This window comes from Hyaena hyaena, unplaced genomic scaffold (assembly GCF_003009895.1).
Source record: "Hyaena hyaena isolate Hyena2069 unplaced genomic scaffold, ASM300989v1 scaffold_27, whole genome shotgun sequence".
NCBI classification, from domain to species: domain Eukaryota; kingdom Metazoa; phylum Chordata; class Mammalia; order Carnivora; family Hyaenidae; genus Hyaena; species Hyaena hyaena.
Genome location: NW_024080659.1, coordinates 1,409,289 through 1,433,193, shown reverse-complemented (window position 1 = coordinate 1,433,193; position 23,905 = coordinate 1,409,289). Strand labels below are relative to the sequence as shown.

The window sequence follows — 23,905 nt, the reverse complement described above, 5'->3', positions numbered from 1 at the left end:
GCCAGCCCCTAACGAGCTTGGCGCGAGCACGGCCCGGCTGGCCAGCACCTGGTGACCCCGTTAGGCCGTCGGCCTCCGCCTCACGTCTCATTGAGCTTTGGGGGGGGCACACGTGTGCGGGGCCTCTGCCATCTCTTGAGCTACCAGACTGAGCTACTGGGGGTAGGGGGGCACAGGGCCAGGGCCTGGGCCGAGACTGCTGAGCACCGAGGCCAAGGGTGACTGGGGGGCTGACCTTCTACTCGGCTGGAGGTGGGGACGGAAGAAGGAATGGGCCTTTCAGTGATACAGAAGTTAGCTGTGCAGGAAGGAAAAGTGCATTTAAGGTAGCTTAAAACAGATTAAGAGCAAACTGCCACAGAGCGGGAAGAAGCACGGAGCACGCCCCCTCCACGGCCGTCGGCTGGCCGTGCTCCTTGGATTCTGTGGGTTAACATTCATGCTTTCCGACGCGAGTCTGCTCGTGAAGAAACAGGAACACACAGAAACGTTCTCCTGGTTCTGGCAGGTACACAATTTTCTTGGCAAAGCTCTTTTTTGCCAAGCTCAGTTTTATTTGGTTCCTGCTCTGAACCGCTGTCACCGGAACTCATAGATGGGCGCGCTGTGTTCGGGGACGTGAGTTAGATTGAGTGACTGATACCTGCAACACGGGGAAAGAGAGAAACGGTAGGCAGTCTGAGCATCCTGGTCACCAAACAAAGGGTGTTCAAAAAACCCTCCCCGCCGCCGGAGTGCCTGCCAGGCCACGTTCCTGGGCTGGAACGCGAATTCATCTCAGGCCTCGTCACTGGAACCGAGTGTGGTTGACTCCTGCTTCTTTGGTTAATCCCCCGAACGGGGCATAGGAGGCGCTGTCTTTAGGCCTGTCCCTTTTCCTCTGACCACGAAGCCCTTACGGTATGTCTTGTAAGAGCAGAGGCGGAGTAAGCTGTGGGAGAAGCTCCAGAGCGAGGCCCCGGGCCTCATCCACACCCTCCGCTCGGCCATGTCTGAACCAGCGCCCCCGCTCCCCCTGTACGTCATCAGGACTTTGTGGGTAACACGGGCACTTCCCGCTTCTCGTGGGATGCAAACAGGCCATGGAAGAGATGACTTCCTCGCTAACCACAAATCTTATTTGACCATTTGGCTTCATTTTCTCGCTTCCCTACAGGCACGGCTGTTAGACTCTGAGAACGTCAGAGCTCTGACGTGCTCGTTTTTGCCCCGTCGGCAGGTGGCTCCGAGGAGCTACGCAGATGAGGTGGAAACAGAAGCTGGGACAACGCACACGCGGGGATGATAACCCCCAGGGACAAGTCAGCATTGACAGTGTAGACGTTAGCTCTCCCCTTACCTGCTTCACAGAGGAGTGAGGAGGAGCACGGGATAAAGCAGTTTATTTCTCAACAACAACAAAACAAAAACAAAACTCAAAAAAAGATCATGCATCAGCCATCGGAATATGCGAATCAAAACCACAAGCCACCCGTAGATGTCACATGAGCTAGAAGAGCTATAACCATAAAGATATCGTGACAAGCCTTGGGAAGGAGGTGGAGATGCTGGAGCCCTTGGGCCCTGGCGGGAACATATGAGGGTGTAGCCACTCTGGACAACAGGGTGATGGTTCTTTAAAAAGTCGCAGAATTACTGTACGACCCAGCAATTCCACTCTTGGTATATGCCCAAAGGACCTGAAAGCTGGGACTCAGATACTTACACACCCTTGTTCACAGCAGTATTATTCACACCAGGCGGAAACCACCCAAGTGCCTAGCAACTGATGAACAGATAAGTAAAATGTGGTGCAGTGACCCCCCCTTATCTGTGGGGGATACGCTCAAGTATCCCCGATGGATGCTGAAAACCGTGGATCGCACCAAGCCCTGTATATATAGTACGAGTTTCCCTGTACATACATACCCACGACAAAGTACAATATAAATCAGGCACAGTGAGAGGTCAGCAACAACTAGTAATGAAACGGAACAACTCTGACGATATACCGCCATAGAAGTTACGTGAAAGTAGGCTCTCTTTTAAAATGCCTTCGTGCCCTGTGAGGATGTGACGTGATGAGACGGCTGTGTGAGGGGTGAAGTGCGGAATGACAGAGCTGCTGTGACGGCCTGTTAGGCTACCCCTGACCTTCCGACGTCAGGAGGACACTCCGCTGCTTCTGGGCTACAGCTGACCGCGGGGAACTAAAACTGCAGAAAGTAAAACCATGGAGAAGGAGGGGCTGCCGTGGAGCCAGGCCAGGGAAAACTATTCGGCCATAAAAATGGGGAGTGTGGGGGCGCTTGGGTGGCTCAGTCGGTTAAGTGCACCGACTTTGGCTCAGGTCACGATCTCACGGTTTGTGGGTTCGAGCCCTGTGTCGGGCTGTGTGCTGACAGCCCAGAGCCTGGAGCCTGCTTGGGATTGTGTGTCTCCCTCTCTTTCTGCCCTTCCTCCACTCACACTCTGTCTCTCAAGAATAAATATTTTTTAAAAAAATGGGGAGCGCTGACGCCTGCTGCAACACTACTGAAGCTTCAAGCATTATGCGGAGTGAAAGAGGCCAGATGCGAAGGCCGCAGAGTACGGCTCCATTTATATAAAACACCCAGACGGGCAAATCCACACAGCGAGAAAGCAGATTAGTGGTTGCCTCAGGCCAGGAGGGGACGGGGGTCGGGGCTGATGGTCAGGGGTACCAGGGCTTCTCCCTATGGCGACGAGAACGTCTGTAGATTGAGTACAGCGACGGCTGCACAGGACCCCTGACTCGAATGCGGTCAATGAGCGAACTGAACAGTACGTGAATTACCTCAGTAAAGCGGTCATAGAAAACAGGATGTAACAGCTTCTGGAAACGGGATGAGCACCAGAACCCTACTAGTTGTGGCTCTCAAGGGGCTGAGTCGGCCCTGAGTGCGGGCATACATGTGTAGCTGTCATTTTGCTGCCACTGAACAGGGGATTTGAGTCAACCCGGGGCGGCGTCACTCACAAGTCACCGAAGTGTGAAAACCGTGGAAGGGACTAAGGCGCCTCTGCATTCAGAAGAAAGCAGGTATTTTATGGTACGGCCCCTTCTTCAGGTACAGCGAGGTGCTCTGAGAGGCAGTGAGGGGGCAGAAGATTCCCCCCAAAAGGTGACAAAAGCTAGCACCTGAGGTGACTGTCAGTCCTACACCTTAGGTGAGACACAGGGCAGGACCGCCAGCTCAATGGGGGCCCCTCGGTCACCAGACTGAGATCAGTTGCACGTGGGACCAGCATCTGAGAAAGGTGACCACAGAATCAAAAAGGGTGCTAACAGCAAACTTCGCCCCAGCAAAATTCATAGTTGGCTTTTACATTGTAGTTACTGATTAAATTTGGGAAGAAATATGAGAGCAGCAAGACTGGGAGCGACATGGCCGATGAGACAGAACTGCCTGAAAGCTGTCGGCAATGAGTTCCTTTACCCAGCACTTCAGTTTCATCTTATTGCCTGTGCTCCGTGCATGGGGACAGGGCCCTCATACGAGCAAGCGCGAGTGCGTGGAGAGGCCCTCCGCATGCAGAGCACGAAAGCCATGCAGAGACAGGGGAGGGGTCGTCTTCTGGCTTGGCAAGCCAAGGGAGAGCCAGGGGCACAGCAGCAAGCCACCCCCCGCGCCTCTGGGGCTCCTTACCATTCTGAACTCCTATGGTAATAGTAGCCCTCTATGGAGGCTGCCGACTTCTGGAAGCAGATGTAATAGAACCCAGCAAAGGAAGCGCCGCTGATGTCTTTGATCGTGTGGTCTGGGACCAGGAACTGTTCCTGCACACAGACGGAGGAGGTCAGGGACGGGCGGGGATGGACAGGGTGCCTGCGGGTGGCTCTAAGGGCCCACGGTCACCCAGCCTCTCCCAGACTTGCTGCACGACGGCCGACATCTGCGTTTCAACCCAAGCTGCCAACAGCATCCGTGTGTTGCTCGAGTATTCTGGATGCTCACACAGCAGCCTGTGTCTTGAGCTCACTAAGATCAGCAATGAAGAGAAGGTCCTAGGGTCTACACATCTCCCTCCCGCCCTCCCTACCTTTCAGAGCCCACACACAGAAGGACCCAGGGAGGGAGGTCTCTGTTCCAGCCCAGGGACTGGTGCTAAGCTCCTGGTCACGTCTGGAACGCTGAGTCACCTCACCCCAAGGGCAGATCAACCTCTGCTCTCCCTGTAACACCCCCTCAAACAGCTCTGCGCCTCAGCAACAGCCATCAGAGCGGTGCTATTCTCGCTCAGCCACCCTGGGAAGAGGTGAGCTGGTCATCTCTGGCTGGAGCCAGGCTGAAAGGATCTACTGGCCCAGTGAAATGAAGTCAGTGGCCCCAGGGCCCCAGGCAGTCTCCTAAAAGCTCACAGTGAGTCACCCCGAGAAGTTATCTAGACACCAAACAACTATATTGTTTTCTTATTTTTATTTTCTAAATGTTTTTGAAGGTTATTTATTTTGAAAGACAGAGTAGGGGAGGGGGAGAGAGGGAGAGAGAGAATCCCAATCGGGCTCCGCACTGGCAGTGCACGGCCCGGTGTGGGGCATGAACTCACAAACCTCTAGATCACGACCTGAGCCGAAATCGAGCCACCCAGGTGCCCAACTCTACGGTTTTGTTTTCAAGATGTTCTCGTCCCTCCCTTTCCTAAACCTCTGAATGGTAGTTTCTAAAACTAATTTTAAAATTAGAACCTTGCAAGATACCTCCTCCAAGGTGTTACCTCACTGGCGCACTTCCCACTAGATGGCAAAGCTTGCAAGGGCCGGACTCCACTCTGACCCCCCACACCTGGCAAGCATCCACTCAGAAAGCGATGACCCCCCCGCCCGCAAAATTACTAGTTATACACACTAAAGACTAGGAACCACCGGGCTGCCTGGGTGGCTCAGTCGGTTAAGTGGTGGACTTGGTCTCAGGTCATGATCTTGCAATTCACAGGTTCGAGCCCCGCATGGGGCTCTGTGATGACAGCTTAGAGCCTGGAGCCTGCTTCGGATTCTGTGTCTCACTCTCTCTGACCCTCCTCCGCTGGTACTCAGTCTCCCTCTCTCAACAATAAATAAACATTAAAAAAAAAAAAAAGATTGGGAATCACTACTCTCAGTGATTGGCTTTCAGGAGAGCTGGCAAGATTTCAAGATACAACAGCTTTTCCCCACAGATTGGGGAGCAGCGGTTGGAAGTGGCTGTCCATTCACAAAGCGCTTTCACGCACTTGCTTCATGAGTTTGCTATCCTGCAGCTGGAACACCGTAACTAACATGCTATCAAAACAGGGAGCACAAAAGCCTCGTCAGCCCCAAAGCCAATCTGTCGAGTCCAGCCAGATGCAGTTCTCTGAGGGCTGGTGAGTGGAAAACCCAAATTCCATTCCTGGTCCCTCATTTCCTGAGCTGGAGGGAACCAGACAAGCTGAGACTGCACCAGCCTTCGGCAAGGACGTGGTGAGGGAACGGTCCCTTAAAGGGGTCTCAGCCCGTGGCTGCGAACGGGAGGTGACGGGTGACTGAGTCTAGCTCTCCCGAGTCCACAGGACACCCGGGGGACTGCCCCCCGGCCACGAATTCATGAGCTGACCACCACCAGTTTAGAGAGAAACGGCCTGGGAGGGCAGCAGCCTGCCGGCGAGGCCTGGAGCTGCGCCTGCCGTCGTGAGCGTGTACAGGCACCGCGTGAGGACCGGCGCGGGCCCGGGCACGGCCGGAAGACCGCCCTCGGTGGGGCCTTACCTTCCACCTCATGAAGACGTAATCTCCATTCTTCAGCTCTTCGTAATCAAAGTCATCGGAATTAAATGATTTTGCATACTGATAAAAAGCCAGAAACTTGCCCTGAAAGCAAAAGACACGGCATGAGAACTGACATACGGAGGGAGAGGCTGGGGTCGGAAGGCGCCGTTCTGTGCCCGGCGGACACTGCCTTCGCAAAGGCGTGATGGTCGCTGGATGTGGCCCGACCCGAGCAGCAGTGGCCGAGGACTGGGAGGGGAGCCCGAGGTCCCCGCCGGTGACCTCAGAGCTGGACTCCAGCCGAGGCATCATGGAGCTATGCCTGCCCAGTTCATGTGGTCTGAGGAAAGGCCCCGGGCTGGAGCGGATGCTGTTCCGGGGGCCCTTTCTCAGGACACCTTAGTGCAGACAAAGCCGGGAATGACCAGTGACCTCTCTGTAGGGGAGTCAATGGTCGCAACGAGAGTCACGCAGAACAATTGAGAGCTGGCCCGTCACAGCAAAGGGGGAGAGAAGGCTTGCTACAGGGGGGGTCCTCCGGCAGAGTAGAGGGGTTGGGGGCAGGGTAGCGAAGAAGGAATTGGAAGTGGGTAATATGATTACTTTCTTTTATAAAAGGAGACCAGAAATAGATTACAAAACTGTGTCTCATGATCCTATTTTTTTAAATTATTTTTATAGTTTATTTATTTTTGAGACAGAGAGAGACAGAGCAGGAGTGGGGGAGGGGCAGAGAGAGAGGGAGACACAGAATCTGAAGCAGGTTCCAGGCTCTGAGCTGTCAGCACAGAGCCTGATGTGGGGCTCGAACTCATGAACTGTGAGATCATGACCTGAGCCGAAGTCGAAGGCTTAACCAACTGAGCCACCCAGGCACCCCAATCCTATTTTTGTTAAAAAAAAAACAAAACAAAACAAAACAGGTTAATACCTGTTGTAGCTTTGGGTATTATTACTATAGATGATATTTTTCCTTCTGTTATTTAAAAACAAGCATGTACTAATTTTATAAGAATTACACTATGAACAAAATTTAAGATACAGAACTGTTAACTCAAAGAATTTGTCACACATATATTTCTATCCTCAATAGATTAAGGTTATGGAGTCTGGACTTTATGTTACCACCATGATACTCACCACTTTACCACCACCTGGGAAACCCGAGGGTAAAATTATACAAGGTCTCTGATTCCAGTTTATAGGCAGTCCTGTTTTTTTGTTTTGTTTTGTTTTTTAATGTTTATTTAGACAGAGAGAGAGAGAGAGAGAGATGGAGCATGAGCAGGGGAAGGGCAGAGAGCGAAGGAGACACAGAATCAGAAACAGGTTCCAGGCTCTGAGCTGTCAGCACAGAGCCCAACGCAGGGTTTGAACCCACAAAATGGGAGATCATGACCTGAGCCAGAGCAGGACACTTAATAGGCTGAGCCACCCAGGCGCCCAGGCAGTCCTCGTTTTATTAGCTTCACTTTATTGCTCTTTGCAGATGTTGCACTTTTTACAACTTGAAGGTTCCTGGCAACCCTGATTGAACAAGTCTATTGGTGTCATTTTTCCAACAGCATTTGGTCACTTTGTGTCTCTGTGTCACGTTTTGGTAATTCTTGCATGACGTCAAGCTTTTTTATTACTATTTTATTTATTATGGTGATCTGCGATCAGTGATTTTTTTAAAATTTTATTTTTGAGAGAAAAAGTGCAAGTGGGGGAGGGGCTGAGAGATAAGGGGGATGGAGGATCTGAAGTGGGCTCTGTGCTGACAGCAGTGAGCCGGATGTGGGGCTCGAACTCATGAACTGTGAGATCATGATCTGAGCTGAAGTCAGTCGCTCAACCAGCTGAGCCACCCAGGCGCCTCTGTGATCAGAGATCTTTTATATTACTGCTGTAATTGTTTGGGGGCCCATATAAGTCAGCAAACTTAACCGATAACTGCTGTGTGCGTTCTGACTACTCCACTCACTGGCCGTTCCCCTATCTGTCTCCGTCTCCTCAGGCCTCTCTCTTCCCTGAGACATAACAATACTGAAACGAGGCCAATTAAAAAGTATGCGATGGTCTCGAAGCGTTCCAGTGCAAGGAAGAGTTGCATGTGTCTCCTTTGAAATCAAAAGCTAGACACAATTAAGCTTAGTGAGAGAGGCATCGAAACCCAAGAGAAGGTGAAAGCTTGCGCTCCTGCACCAAACAGCCGTGTTGTTAATGCAAAGGAAAAGTTCCCAGAGGAAAGGAAAAGTTCACTCCAGTGAATGCATGAATGATGAGAAAGTGAAACAGCCTTATTACTAGCGTGCAGAAAGGTTCAGCGGTCTGGACAGAAGGGCAAACCAGCCCCAACATTCCCTGAAGCCAAAGCCTAATCCAGAGCCAAGACCCTAATGCTCTTCAGTTCTGTGAAGGCTGAGAGGTGAGGATGCTGCTGAAGGAAAGTCTGAAGCTGGTGTGTGTGTGTGTGTGCGTGTGTGCGTGTGCGTGCGTGTGCGTGCGCGTGCGCGCACGCGCAGGAGGTTTAAGAAGAGAAGCCGTCTCCATAACATAGACGTGCAAGGTGAAATGTCAAGTGCTCATGCACAAGCTGAGGCAGGATACCCAGAAGATGGAGCTAAGGTAACTCGTGAAGGTGGCCACACTCAACAAAACAGCCTTCCGTTGGGCACAGACACCATCTAGGGTTCTCAGAGCCAGAGAGGAGCAGCCAATGCCTGGCTTCGAAGCTTCAGAGGACAGGCGACTCTCCTATTAGGGGCTAATGAAGCAGGTGACTTGAAATTGAAGCCAATGTTCATTCACCATTCTGAAAGTCCTAGGGCCTCAAAATATTCTGCTAAATCTACTCTGCCTGCGCTCCACTAACAGAAAGAAGCCTGGATGACAGCACCTCTGTTTACACAGTTTACTCAATATTTAAAGCCCACTGTTGAGACTGACTACTCAGAAAAAAAGATTCCTGCTCATGGACATTGCACCTGGTCACCCAAGAGCTTTGATGGAGACGGACAGCGAGATTCGTGTTCTTGGTGCCTGCCCACACCACATCCATTCTGCAGTCTGTGGGCCAAGGCGTGATTTTAACTTTCAAGGCCTCTTATTTAAGAAATATAGGTTATAAGGCTATAGCTGCCATAGGTAGCAGTTCCTCTGATGGATGTGGGCAGAGTAGACTGAAAACCTTCTCGAAAGGATTCGCCATTCTAGGTGCCATCAAGAACATCTGTGATTCACGGGAAGAGATCAAACAATCAATATTAACGGGGGTTTGGAAGACGCTGATTCCTACTCTACAGAGGACTTTGAGGGGCTCAAGGCTCCAGTGGAGGCAGATGGGGGGGAACAGCAGGAGCTCGAGTCAGAAGCTGGGCCGGAACACGTGACTGAAGGGTGCACTCTCAGGATGAAACCTGAATGGACACGGAGTTGCTTCTTGTGGACGCGCAAAGACAGTGGTTCCCTGAGACGAGATCTACTCCTGGTGAAGATGCCAAAGACTGTCGAAATGACAACACAGGACTTAGAGTATTACGTGAACTCTGTTGGTAAAGCAGCAGCAGGGTTTGAGGATTGAATCCAATTTTGAAAGAAGTTCTACTGAGGGTCAGATGCTATCAGAGCCCCATACCACAGAGAAACCATTTGTGAAAGGAAGAGTCGGCCAACCGATGTGGCACGCTTCACTGTTCTCTTCTTTTAGGAAACCGCCACAGCCATTCCGACCTTTGGCAACCACCACCCTGATCGGTCAGTAGCCGTCCCCATCAGGTGAGACCCTCTACCAGGGGGGTGCCTGGGTGGCTCCGTTGGTTGGGCATCCGACTCTCTGATTTCAGTTCAGGTCACCATCTCACCATTCGTGGGACTGAGTCCTACATCAGGCTCAGGTCTAGCAGCGCAGAGCCTGCTTGGGATTCTCTCTTGCTTCTCTCTCTGACTCGCCCCCCCCCCCACCCCACTCTCTCTCAAAATAAACAAACTTTAAAAAAAAAAAAAGATCCTCTACCAGCAAGACAAGGACTTGCTGAAAGCTCAGATGATGGTTAGCATTTTTTAGTAATAACTTATTTTAAAATTAAGGTATGCACGTTGTTTTAGACATAACGCTATTGCATACTTAACAAAGTACAGTGTAGCATACACGGAAGTTTTATACGTGCTGGGAAACCAACAAAATTCATTAGCCTTGCTTTCTTGCCGTTCTCTGGAACAGAACCTGCACTACCTCTGAGGCTCGCCTGCATCAAGCGCTGCCAACCCGACAGACAGAACGCACCACCAGCTCTAGGAGCCCACATGGGAATCTGGGACTCCTGCGTGGGCTGGGAGAGTTATGGGAGACCCCCGAGTCCCTCACATGTCACCAGGCTGCTGGGTGAGGTCAAGAGCTCTTAGGCCCAGCTCCTGGTCCTACTACATCTGGCGGTGTGCCAGAGTCCAGGGGGGCCTTTTTGGACACTCTCTCCCTCAAAATATTTCAATTCAACCTAACAAAGACGGGCACAGATACTTTCCAGTATTCTAATGGGAGTCTGGAAAATTAGGAGTTGCTTTCTGTGTATTTAATTTGCAGCCAACCTAACTTAGAACTGACTTTCCGTGGAGTCTCAAAGAGCTTGCTTTTTTGCAGAACCAAGTTGAGCTGGAAAACGAAGCAGGATGGGAGACAGGCTGTCATCGGTACAAGGAAGATCGTCTTCACGGGGGCCGTCTGGGAAGGGAAGGCGCCACCTCATGATGTGTCGAGCCATGTGGGAAGAGCCAGCCCTGGGCAGGGTGGCATCAGGTGGCACTGAGGAGCCCTCCACTATTTTCTGACGGCAGCACCACCGTGTGCCACTCAGGCTTCCCAACTGGCTTTTTTTTTAAGTTTAATTATTTTGAGAGAAAGAGAGAGCTAGCAAGCAGGGGAGGGGCAAAGAGAGGGAGAGAAAGAGAGAATCCCAAGCAGGCTCCGAGCTGCCAGTGCAGAGCCCGACACGGGGCTCCAGCTCATGAACCGGGAGATGATGACCCGAGGTGACCCCAGAGTCAGACACTTAACTGACTGAGCCACTCGGGCCCCCAGCTGAGAATCCTCAGAGACTTAGATCTTGTTCGTTCTCTCGTATTATGGGTCACAAATGACTGACTTTTGGTGCTATTTGCTGCAACAGTCAAAACACGTAGCTTACAGGGGCGCCTGGGTGGCTTAGTCGGTTAAGCGTCCGACTTTCGCTTAGGTCATGATCTCGCAGTTCGTGGGTTCGAGCCCCGCGTCGGGCTCTGTGCTGACTGCCAGCTCAGAGCCTGGAGCCTGTTTCAGCCTGTGACTCTCTCTCTCTCTGACCCTCCCCTGCTCACGCTGTCTCTCTCTCTCTCCTAAAAAAATAAATAAAACATTAAAAAAATAAATAAATAAATAAATAAAAACTTATTTTACAGAACTGTGCTAGCAATATTTTGAAGTGTTCTTCAAATGATGCTGAATTTCTCATTTGTTTCATACTTAATCATAAACAATTTTTTCTTCTAATTTCTGCTCAGTACNGTTCGTGGGTTCGAGCCCCGCGTCGGGCTCTGTGCTGACTGCCAGCTCAGAGCCTGGAGCCTGTTTCAGTCTGTGACTCCCTCTCTCTCTGACCCTCCCCTGCTCGTGCTGTCTGTCTCTCTCTCTCTCCTAGAAATAATTTTAAAAAAACCCACAAAAAAACAAAAACCAAAAAACATGTAGCTTACAAATGAATGGTTTTAAAAGCTCAAACTTAATTTTGATCGAAACTCAACATTTGAAAGATGTTCCTTTCCTATCTCAAGTAGGACACATTAATAAGCAAAGCAGCTAATCTACAGTGATGGTAACTCAGACGAGGGTGTGCGGGAGGGACTACTATGCCAGAATCAGGAGTGACTTGAACGCCAGGTGTGAGTGGCAGTGGGAAGCACGAGGAGTTCTGGAACTTTCATTACTGACACAATCATTGCCAATGTGTTTAGAGGGCGGGCACACTGGACTCCCCGAGTGTTAAACCAAACTCCATCATCACCTTGGTCAACTAAACCGGAAGGCTATTCTGACAGGTAGAGAAATGGGTTTTTGACGACACAACAGCTTGTGTGAAAGCCAGTGAGAGGACTTGAGGGCACTAACCCTGAGTAGCCTCCAAGTGCTCACTGCTGGTGAGCTACAACACACTCGGGGTCGGGGGCATGCTGACGGTACTTCGGCCGAGCCCGGGCGCGGGGGTCCGTAGCCGGGGTCAGAGGCCGGCCCCGTGGCTCTGCCCATGCGCAGGAGACGGGGGGGCCGCTCTCCAGGAACCGCATCTCCGCCTCCTGCCAACCCTGAAGACAGCGGCCACTGAGGCGCGTCTGGCGGGGTGCACACCCACAGCAGCCGGGGAAGAACAGTGGACGGGTGGGCAGGACGGACGCGACACAGGGATAAGACCCCGGGGGCTAAGTTCCTTGGCTTCCCGGCAGCACCCGGCGGCCGCGAGCGGACAGAACTCCTACTCACCCAGTGTTTCCGGTCAACGTCTTCATCCGCATCCCACTTCCGCGTTAGGAAAGGGTGTTTTTTGCTGATTATTTCTCCTTCAAAGAAGGTCGTGAGGGTTGGATACTCCTGTGGTCAAAACCCAAATACCAAAACAACATGTTGAACGGGAGTTTTAACCTTTCCCAAAGGAAAAATCAACCTTGCTTTTGAACTTCTTCCTAGGATTTTGAAAAGACGGTCACCCTGGGTAAGCAACAACCTGGAGTTAGGCCCAGAGATTTGCCGATGGCTGTGGCGTCGACCTGGGTCGGAGATCCCCAAGACTCTTGGGCGTTATGGACTTTGCCAGAACCCTTCCTTGACTTTACTGTTATGTACTGATCACTCGGGGAGAGAACCTGGGCAAGTAAATTCTGAGTATTCTAGGATACAAAGCAGATGGTAACTAGGTTGATTTTACTTTCCAAGGAAAACACCCGGAAGGCTCCACAATCACAGTACTCACAGCTAAGTCTCCTCACGTCTCGCCCACTGGTTCCCAAACCAGCTCAGTCATTTGTCTCCTGTGCACAGTCTTCAGATTTCCAGGGGGTGGGTTTTTTGGGTTTTGTTTTGTTGTTGTTGTTTTGTTTTGTTTCTTTTTTGCAGAACACCTTGATATGCTAGGGTAACATTTAATTTTATCATATGAATGAAGGCAATTTATACTAGGGAGAACACATGTAAACCTTGTCTGTGATGGAAGATCACAATGTTAAAAATAACCATGGGGAAAAGAGAAGCTGTCACCCTGATTGGGTGCTTAGAACGCTCTTGTTAATTTTATTTGTTATTTGTTCATCTGCTAAGAAGGAGGCACCAAAGATTTTGAAAAACACTAATGGAAGAAAAAGTTAGCAATGTAAGAAGTCCACCATTTCTCTGCATTTGTAAAACCCAATTAACTGACCAACCAACTAACCAACCCTTCAGCCCAGCTGCCAGCCCCTGGTGCTTCTTGGGAGTGTGATACTAGTGGCCAGTGGCCCGGCAAACCACGATTACAGCCCTAATGTCCCTGGGACCACCCTACTTTCTTCTTCAGACACTATGGAAGCCCCTCTTTTTCTGCATCAAACATCTGCATGCATTTAAAATAAATCTGTTCCGGGGAGCCGGGGTGGCTCAGTCAGTTAAGTGACTGACTTTGGCTTAGGTCATGATCTGGCGGTTCGTGAGTTTGAGCCCCACAATGAGCTCACTGCTGTCAGCGTGGAGTCCGCTTTGGATCCTCTGTCTCTCTCTCTCTCTCTCTCTCTCTGTCCTCCCCCCCTCCCCCCGCCCCTGTTAGTCCCCGGCTCATGCTCTCCCTCTCTCAAAAATAAGCATTAAAAAAATTTTTTTAATAAAACAAAATAAATCTGTTCTGATGGCTTTGCTACTTCTCTGGGCTTGGCCTGCCATGACGCAGCCGGGGACGTGGCTGACAGGCACCTACACTGGTTCAGCGGCTCCCAGCAAACAGCACGGCCACCAGAGCGGACTGAAGGGGCTTCACGACACACCACCAGGGCCGCCTGCTGTCTTCACAGTGAACTCTGAGATCTATAACACCCTCACGCCCCACTGAACCGCAACCCTTTACCCCAACACCGTGGCTGGGCTCCTTGTTCAGGTATTTATACATGCAGAGTGGAGAAATTAAAGAGGAGATTTCCTAAATGGAAACCTGGTTTTAATGGTATAAATAAATCATACTCGTCTGTTTTAGGAAGAACTACTAAGGGGGAAAGTTCTGTATCAGAACCTGACTTGAGATTTTAAATTAGTTCATTTTAATGTTGATTCTTTTTTGAGAGACAGAGAGAGACAAGCGCACCATCGGGGGAGGGGTGGAAAGGAGGAGACAGAGAATCTGAAACAGGCTCCAGGCTCTGAGCTGTCAGCACTGAGCCTGACGCGGGGCTCGAACCCACGAATTGTGAGATTATGACCTGAACCGGAGTCGGACAACTAACCGACTAAGCCACTCTTGAGCAAGCCATGTCTTGAGATTGTAAATGAAAAGCTATACATATTGATTTTCTGAGATTTGAGCTTTAACATTTTTTTTTAACTTCCACAAGAGAGCAAAGAAGAAAATGATAAAGGGCCCCTCTTACAATATGAAGAAAATACTTATGGTTCAAATGGAAAGTTTTCCAAGTGAGCTGATTCTGCACTGTCTTCTCTTTAAAAACGTTTCAGGTAGATCAGGGTGATTGAGGGTACCCCCAAACTCTGAGACCAAAAATAAAATAAATACTGCCTAATGAGTGAGAGTCAATATGTACAGAAGTCATCAAAAAAAAAAAAATAAAGAACTATCTCTCAGGGCAGGACCAGAAAACTCAAGCACTTGACTATAGCCAAACTGGTGGTAACTTATAAAACCAAAGGAAAAACTCTTCTCTGTGGGAAGGTCGTCAAAAAAAAAAAAAAAAAACAAGTCAGAGAGGAAGAGACATGGCCAGCAACCCCCGGCCCCCAAACCAGGCGTGGGCTTCCTACAGTAGGTCTAGCTGCTGTCGGGCATGTAAGCTGTCGAAACCCCTACCCTCATGGATTACAGGCCCACCAAAAACTCTCCACTTATGGGTCTGGCTTTCCATGTAGACCCCCTTCTGGGGGGATTAACACCCACTGGCCACTACGTCAGGGAGAACTTCTGAACAAACACGTACCTCATTTTAGAAATGAGTAAACGAGCATTCTTGTTTATACACCAGCCCCGGGGAGGTGGAGCAGTGTGACCCATCTCCCTGGCGCAGAGCAAGTCTAGCGCAACCTCAGCAGAAGGTTTGAAACCTGTCCAGTGAGTGAGCGGACGGCCTGGCTGTGACCCTCCCGAGGCTGGGCTCCTAGGCCCTGTGCCTGCCGCTGGGCCTCCCTAGAAATGTCCCTTCATCCTGCTGGTGGCTGGCTCCGAACTGCAAAGAAAATGCTACCTGACGCCCATTCTTCATAATTCTGGGATTCCACTCCCAGGAGGCACATGAACTTTGTAAAAACACTATGCTCGTTCGTGAAGGTGAGGCAGCTAAGAGACCAGTGACCTCCAACTTAATAGTTAATTTTCCACGTTGTGTACAAGAGGAAGACCATGGCTAAAACTCAACCATTTAAATGGTTTTATTAAAATAAATTACTTACTCGATATTCTAACAACTATAAATGTCAAAGCAAACAGACAGGAGCAGCTGTATTTTAGAACACAGGTATAAAGTCTTTCAGAGAATCTTCACCTTTTCTGGTACTTCAGTGATCGTGTCCAGTGACCATGTATTGGATTTAGAATTTCAAAACTGAGTCAACAGTTGTACAACGCCATGACTATACTAAAAGCCAATGAACTACACGTTTTATTTTGTTATGTTTTGAAGTAGGCTCCGTGCCCAACGTGGGACTCGAACTCATGTCCCTGAGATCAAGAGTCGCATGTTTTTCTGACTGAGCCAGCGAGTTTGCCCCTGCATTGTAAATGGGTGAACTGTACAGTATGTAAACTGTATGTCAGTAAAGCTACTAAAAAGGGGTTGTTGAGAGATGAAATTTGAGGAATCCTGAGGTCCTAGGAGCCTCAGAAACACAGCTGCCTTTCTCTAGTTCAATGCCACTTGAGGGCCACGCCTCAGCCTACTGCTCAACCCAGCGCAGACCAGTCTGGGGGACATGCGCTCGTGAGGCCGCTCGTGCGCAGGCGGGAAGGACCGGCCAGGTGGATGTCTCCTCATTCCTGCCATTAGCCTAAGTCCCCCCGAGCTGGCCCCAGCGACAGGCTGGGCTAGCACCTCCTTCTCAGGGAGCCTGGCTGCTCATGACTCAGAGGTTTCCCCCACCTTGTTAGGGTCATTTGCTCCTGACGGAAACTTCCCAGAAGTTCTGTACACGGTTTGGGGATTTGTAATGCTTGACATTTCCATGCAGCTTCCTATGACCACAGTGGCTGTTCTTAGAATCAGTGCTAACATTCCTGGGGACAAATTTTGCTGGTTTGCTTATGAAGTGAAATGTCCTGTGCTCAGTGGATGCACCTGTCTCCCTATTGTGTGAGTTGAGTATATTCTATTCACTTTGCTTTCTACCACCTCAAATTCAAAGGCTGGAGGCCCTCATTTTACTCTCATTTTCTACCCCTACCTGACTGGGTAAGTGCCTAGAAGGGAGGAGTAGTTACCTTTTCACGCCAACAACAAACTTCATAAAAAAGTCTCAAACTTTCAATAGAGAAGCCACAGAACCAGATGGAATCAAAGAGATGGAGACAATGGTCTGGGCCTCAGTTAGCAGCCTCCTATTTGTGTCATATCATAGCCTCCCTCTTACTCTTACACTGTTTCCTCTGCGTTCTGATGAGCCCCCCGAGGATTAGGAGACGGAGGGGGTGTTTTTGACTCGATTTGATTTGAGTAGTTATTACCCAACTACAGTTGACACACACCGCTACGTGGGTGTCAGGTCTGCTGCGTAGCTACTCGACGTTATCACCTTGCGCTGCGCTCGCTACTACGGTAGCAGAGCAGGTATTTTTAATTCTCATTAAGGTCCTGGCACCAGTAGAGGGCAAAGCAAGGCGGTCCCTCCGACCTTGTCTATGGCTCCAGGGACCAATCGCAACACTGCTGGGCCACCGAGACAGTGAGGACTGGTCAGGCCAACAGGGCTCTGCCGCCAGGTCACGCTCAGGCCCTCAAGGAGGAGCGAGGTGCCCAGTCCCGTCCCTTCCTCCTTCTCCCTGTTTACTCACTAGCAGGAAAACAAAGGATGCTCTTGCTTCTTTGTATATTCCCAGGAGTTCTGACATTTAAAAAGTTGGTTCAAGGGGCGCCTGGGTGGCTTAGTCGGTTAAGCGTCTGACTTTCACTTAGGTCATGAACTTGTGGTTCGTGGGTTCGGGCCCCGCGTCGGGCTCTGTGCTGACTGCCAGCTCGGAGCCTGGAGCCTGTTTCAGATTCTGTGACTCCCTCTCTCTCTGACCCTCCCCTGCTCACGCTGTCTCTCTCTCTCTCTCTCTCTCTCCTAGAAATAAAAATAAAAATTAAAAAAAAAAAAGTTGGTTCAAGGAAAGGAAAACACCCTACATTTCCATAGCAGCTACTTCCGTTAGCTACTTCATTGCCCCAGTGAACCAAAAGGTGTAAAGAAGTCCAAAGGCCTTGGCTCTGGAAGGATTAATGCTTGCCTGAGAGACTTTTAAAAACTTGCAATGGCAGGTGAGGAGGTGGTAGCCATGTTCTCACCATGTATATTCTTGTTCCACAAAAGGATTAAAAATGAAATCAACACTGTTGGCAACGATACGACACATGTATACACTTCTACGCATATGTGACTCAGTGTACATGTGAAAACCACGTTCTTTGAGCTCGCTGTATACTAATGACACTCAGTAGGGCGCTTTCATCAGGCCTCAGAGTGGACACTGCCGGCCCTTCACACTCAGCGCGCCGAGCACGCGGTCCCCCTTCTAGTCCCAGCTCATTTGAATGAGCGCTTACCTCAGTAAGGCCTTTAATCTTCAGGTAGCCACAAAGGTAAGAGTTCCCCGTGTCCACATGCTGCAAAGAAAGGACACACGGCCTCGTTACACATGCAGGAAGCACTGGGAGACGAGCTGGGGCTGCTGTGGAAACCCATGCGCCCGGCGGTCAGGGCCAGCTGGGCTGAGGGAGGCCCGGAGGCTGGCGGGCGCCTAGCACGGCCAGGCCTCACCTCCTTCTGAGACTGTTGTGAGCCCCCCACTACCCACGTGCCAGTTCAGAAGCAGCTACCTGATCCCAGGACCCTCTCAACCTCTTCAGCTGAGTATCTTGAGACCAAAGCGCCATTCTGGAACAGGGAGCTCGCTCGACACAGGTCTCCCGCTGGTCTCCAAAATATCTTCCTCGCCCGTATTTACACTCAGCACAGTCCCGCATTATTTCTTTATGAAACGGGGAGCATGTTACGGGAACGGAAGGCATCTTACTCCTCTGGCAAAAATTTCACTTGTGAACCGGGACGCTGACCCCAGACTGGAATGTACTGTGAGGGCCCACTCTGCCCCGTTTCATGTACGAATGCTTGTATCTCTCGATGAAGAGTTAGGGGCCTAAAGTAAACAACGGTGACACGCATAGTAGGTTGTGAGGCGCAGTGTGCACCAATCACGGATTGCTGAGACATGGCCGGCTACCTACCCAACAACCAATTTCCTACTTTCCCATGCTGGCAGGGCCCAGATCCTGTTCGGGCACCTAACCTACCCCCACAAGACCTGGTCAGCCCTGCCGGGTGCAAGGCTAACACGTGCCCCCGGCCCCTTGTGAGTCATCGGTTCAGGGGTGAGTGACCCAGTTCTGACCAATCAGACATGTGTGTGAATCTCCTGGGTGCTGCTGGGAAAGACCCGGGCTTCTGAAGAGACTCTCTTTCTTCCCCTGGCGGTGGCATATCTGCACGCAGTGCCCAGGCCCAGGGCAGCCACGTAGAGACCGTGAGGGGAAACGGGCCGGGAAATGCCAAGGATGGCAGCACAGAAACATGGAAGGAAGCGGCCACCGCATGACCCAGTCTGGAGCCAAGCCACCTCCAGGCTTCTTGTAACCTGAGATGACAGGTTCACTCCTTCTTTTAACTATTCCGAAAAGGGCACAGTTACCTGCAGCTGAGTGCACCCTAACTGAGCCACTTCACCCAAATCCGTACCCACTGACCCTCAACAGGCAGATTTTCGGAGTTCACGCTCGTGGGGCTCACAGATAAAGTACACGCCCCGAACTGAAGCAAGACAAAGTAGCCTGGCGCCGCGGCACATTGAGATTTTCATGTTAAGTGAGGTCTCATTTTAAGCAACTTGGAGAGTTTTGTGGCATTTTTTTAGGTCTGGGGATATAACTACTACCAACTACACCAGAAATCAGACACTGAGGCAATCCTTAAAAACTGTAATGAATGCAGTCAGCCAGATGAGGTCAGCACCAAAGCAAATGGGCTTCGATGGGGCTAGAACGCTCCCACGATTTGGTGCTGGTGACAAAGGTATTCCACGTGAAAACCGCCCAAGCATTTAAAATATCCTCATGTCCAAAGTGGCTGATCTGTGCTAACGCAGCTCAGCAGAGAACTTTCATCAAAAGACACACGGCTCTAACCTGAGGCCTTGAATTTCATGTATGCAATTCTCACTGAATTCAATAGAGTTTGGGGCTCCACAGCTGCTGGAAAGGGTATCAGGTGACTGGGATACCTGCTAATAAGATTAAAAATTGAACTGTAAATTGGCTAACATTTTGCATGGATTATCACGTGCTTGAGGATCAGAAATGCAGTCTGGCCTCCGTTCAACCATGTGTCTCTCCCAATCTGCCCAAATTGATCTTGGTGATAGTGGGTGAGCTCTAATACACCACGACACGACACGGAGAACTTTAACCAAATGACAGACCAGCATCTCCATGAGAAAGAGGACAAGGCAAATGTTTAGCAAGAGAATCTGATAGCACAGCTGTGTCCAACAGCTGCTCTTTTTAATATGCTTTCATGGTGACCCTGGCCTTCACTTTACTCTCGGCTCTCGGATGGCAGAGGAGAAACAGAGTGGTCACAGTAACAGCAGCAACAGCAAAATCCCGGCCAGAATCTCGCAAGGTTTGGGGGAGCTCTTTAAACTGGAGCTTCAAGAAAAGAAAGTGCTCCAAAACGCACAGGAAAAGATGTGCAACATCATTAGCCAGGAAGGAGATTCCAGTCGAAACCACAACGAGATAACCGCTCCATACCCGCTAGCATGACTACCATCTCAAAGATGCCAAGGCTGTGGAGAGACTCGAACCCTCATCGCCTGGTGGTGGGAATGCAAAATGATGCTGGCACTCTGGACCTCGGTCTGGCAGTTCCTTGACATGTTAGACATAGAGTTACCATAGAAGCCCACATTCCACTCCTAGGTTGCTACCCGGGAGAAATGAGGACGTGCCTACATAAAAACTCGGTCCAGGGGCGCCTGGGTGGCTCAGTCGGTTGGGCATCCGACTTTGGCTCAGGTCATGATCTCACGGTTCGTGGGTTCGAGCCCTGCATCGGGCTCTGTGCTGGCAGCTGGCTCAGAGCCTGGAGCCTGCTTCGGATTCTGCGTTTCCCTCTCTCTCTGGCCCTCCCCTGCTCATGCTCTCTCTCTCTCTCTCTCTCAGAAATAAAAAAACATTAATAAAAATATACTTTAAAAAAACCCCAAAAACAAAAACAAAAAAAACCCTCGGTCCATAAATGTTCACAGCGTCGTTACTCACAAGAGCCAAAAAGGAGAAACAACCCAACTATCCATCAAGGATGCTCTAAGGACAAACAAAATGCTGTATGTCCGTACAATGGATTATTACACAACAATAAAAAATAATAAAGCACTGACACGTGTTATGACACAGGTGAACCCAGGAAACATTAGGCTTGGTGAAAGCAGCTAGACACAAAAGGTCATATAGTATATGACTCCATTTAATATGAAGTGGCTAGAATAAGCAGATCTTAGGGAAAATAAAATTAGTGGTTGCCTAGAGTTGGAAAGGGGTGATGGCTAAGGGGTGGGGTTTCTTTTGGGGGTGATGGAAGGGTTGTAAAATTAGATTGCACCGATGCTTACCCAAGTCTGTGACTCTGCTAAAAACTACTGAACTTGTACACCTTAAATTGGATAGATTCTATGATGTGTGAATTATATCTCAACGAAGCTGTTACCAAAAAGAAAGAAAGAAGGAAGGAGGCTCAGGTATGAAAGGCAGAAGTAGTCGAAGGCTGAGTCGAAGAAATGAGTCCCAGCTGTAAAACCAGGTGATGGAGCAATTCACATGCTGCTGACTGTCTCAATGACGGACAAACAGCTCACCAGTCCAGAAGCAGGGCAGCATTCCTGGGCATGACCACCGCTCCCGCCATCAGACATCCTACTGAGGGCTGAAGGCTGAAACCAGCAGCCAGGTTTCCGCCCTGGGGGACCTGAGACCGCGTCATGTACCAACTCAATCACCACATACAGCGGTTCACGGGGAAATCGGCACCTGACAAGATTTCAGAATCAACACACTCATGACAGAAGGGGGTAGCTGCTGAAGGAGCCAAAGACAACTTCTTTTTGACACTTAGCTCCCCTGCCAAGTTACCCCCTACCACCTCGGAAAGCATCACATTAAACAACGGGCGCAAAGTCAAGAGCATTCCAAACACGACCCACAACCAAGGAGCTCACTTCCAGAATTTTATGATTTGTTGCAGGGGCGAAAAAAAAAAAAAAAAAAAAGGCAAGCCTTTACCTTCATACTAAATTGTCACATTTTAAGCGAAAGGGAAGAGAGACCACCACTGTGTCAGGGCTATAATTACGAAGAACGAATGACTCAGTCACAATAGTTTTCCAGTTATAATAAATACCATGGCTCATGACAGCCCTTTAAGTTTACGGACCAAAGGTACGATTAACATGAAGATGCAGTTTTCCCCAACCGACAAAAGAGGAAACTGCTGATTCCCCCAAAGCAGTAAGAAATAAGAGGCTAATGGTGCCCTGCTGTTAGCAAAAAGAAAATGTTATCCCCACTGACTTTGGGGTGGGAGACCAACTTGCTCAGAGGAGAGGCTGTTTAAAGATTTAACATTTTTAAAGAGCCAAGGGCACGTGAGGAAAAGACGTGGCTTACATTCTGTCCTCGCACAAGGGAGCAGTAAGGTGGCACACGAGGTCCTCAGAGCTTTTGCGAGGCCTTCAAGGGGACAGATGTTTGGAGGGGCTTTGGGGGAACAGCCTAGGAGGCTAAGGAATCAAGGGGGCAAAGCGGGGAGGAAAGTGGGCCCGGAGGCAGGCAAGGGTAGCCATGGAGGAAGAGTTTTGCAGGGAAGGGAGAGAAAAAGGAGTACTAAGCACTGTTGATTTCCTCTAGCTGGGAAAAAATATCAAGTGTGTTACTATTTGCCTGAGAGGGGTGAGGTGCGGAAAAGGGCCAGAGTAGGTAAAGCTGAGCTCCAAAAGCTATCAGGGGCTGGCAGCAGGTACTCAGAAATTCAGGTCAAACGGGGGGAGGTAGAGAGACAGCAAGGAAATACCGTGTGAGAGATAATGCTGGGTGAGTTCGATTTCCCAGCACATGGGTATCAGACGCTGGGAGGAAGACCTGGCTGTGTAGATAAAAGTTAAGAACATAGAAAGAAGGTCCCCCGGAGCCAAGGAGAAGGAAAATGAAGGTATGGGTTGGGGAGGTACGGGGACACAGGTCAGGGAGAATGGGAGGGGACTGGAGGTGGCCAGAGAACGGAGGTAGGGAGTAAGAGAGGAAGCAGAGGCTGGGTGCCTGGGCCAGTTGGGGGGGGGGGGGGAGGGGGGCAGGAGGCAAAATCCTAACAGACTGGGAGGAGCTCCACCCAGCAGCACCCAGGGTGTGAGAGCCTGGTCTTGAGGGGGTGCCAGAGGCAAGGTATCAGTTGTGGGTTGGGGGTTCTCAGGCTCGGGGGCTAAGGTAGGGAGAGTGCTCCCAGGTCTGACGGGGCACTAGGCTCTCCCAAGGAAGAAATCCTGGGAGGAGGAGGGCCCCAAGGTTTGAGGATCCCTGGAACTGAGGAAAGGGGAGGGGAGGAGGACTGTCTCAAGTCTGGGATAATTTGACACGGGCCCAGCCATAGGTGGGGTCCCCAGGCAGGAGAAACCAATGGAGAGTTCTTCAGGTTCTGGGAGGGTCTGGAGGGAGAGCTGATCTTGGGGTGACAGGTCCTGGGGAGGAAGGACCCAGGTCAGAGGGTGGCCAGTCACAGGGGGCTTCCGGATCCCAGGCAGGCCGGTCACGGGCTTCGAGTCTGGGAGAGTGTTCAGGGTCCGCCAGGAGCTGCCCACGACAGGCTCCCGTGTGAGGGGCAGGTCAGGGTAGGGGCTTGGAGAGTGTGAGACACCAGCTGGGTAGGTCCCGGGGGTGAAGCGCCTGGTGCAGGAGGCCCGGCGGCGAGGGCCTGGTCCGCGGCTGCGGGCTCGAGGAGCCGGGGCGGGCACGGCCCGTGAGCGCCGCGAGGAGGCCCTCGGGCCCCGGCCCGGCCCGGCCCGGCGCTCACCTGCAGCACCACCTCTACGTCGTACGAGTTCCCCTTGCTCTTCTGGTGGCCGCGGAACTTGGAGCCGCTGTAGAGCAGACTGGTGGCCACGCCGGGCTGCTGGGTGTTGATGGGCGGCGGCGGGATGAGCGAGGCCGCGGAGGCGGCCGAGGCACCGGCCGGCGGGGGACACTCGGTGCGGACCGGCATCGCGGGGTCCCCCGGAGCCAGGGTTGGGGGGAGGGGGAGAGGAACCGCCGCCGCCGCGCGGGAGCCGAGGGGGGTGGCAGGGAGGGAGGGGCCGGGGCGCGCACGCGCAGGGTGGGGGCGGAGGGGGGACCACCCGCCCGCTGCCTGCGGACCAAGCGCTCCGGCTGCCACCGGGACCCCGGGACCTGCGAGCAGGGCCTCCCTGTCCTGAGCTGAGTCCCCCTCCCCACTTGCCCTCGCACACACACCACCCTTCCGATTGGCTCGGGCGCGCCCCGGGGGCGGGAACAGGCTCACGCGGCGCTTCCACCCATTGGCGGGCGGAGAAAACACGTGGCGGGGTGCGCGAGCGGCCCTCTGGGACTTGTAGTTTTCATTCCGAGGCGCGGCGTGGAGGGGGCGGGACGAGGTGCGTTTGTGATGCTGATTGA

At 51.3% G+C, this 23,905-nt stretch overlaps 1 protein-coding gene across 1 annotated transcript; it reads right to left on the bottom strand.

Annotated features, from left to right (window-relative positions):
- Window positions 1-299: 299 nt before the first annotated feature.
- Window positions 300-23,691, bottom strand: GID4 (GID complex subunit 4 homolog). Its single transcript, XM_039227385.1, has 6 exons — window positions 23,286-23,691; window positions 17,717-17,776; window positions 12,219-12,326; window positions 5,729-5,830; window positions 3,651-3,781; window positions 300-643 (listed from the first exon to the last, which is right to left on the bottom strand). Exons 1-6 carry the CDS (start codon window positions 23,472-23,474, stop codon window positions 580-582), a joined length of 654 nt encoding a protein of 217 aa, XP_039083316.1. The 5' UTR covers window positions 23,475-23,691; the 3' UTR covers window positions 300-579.
- Window positions 23,692-23,905: the final 214 nt, after the last annotated feature.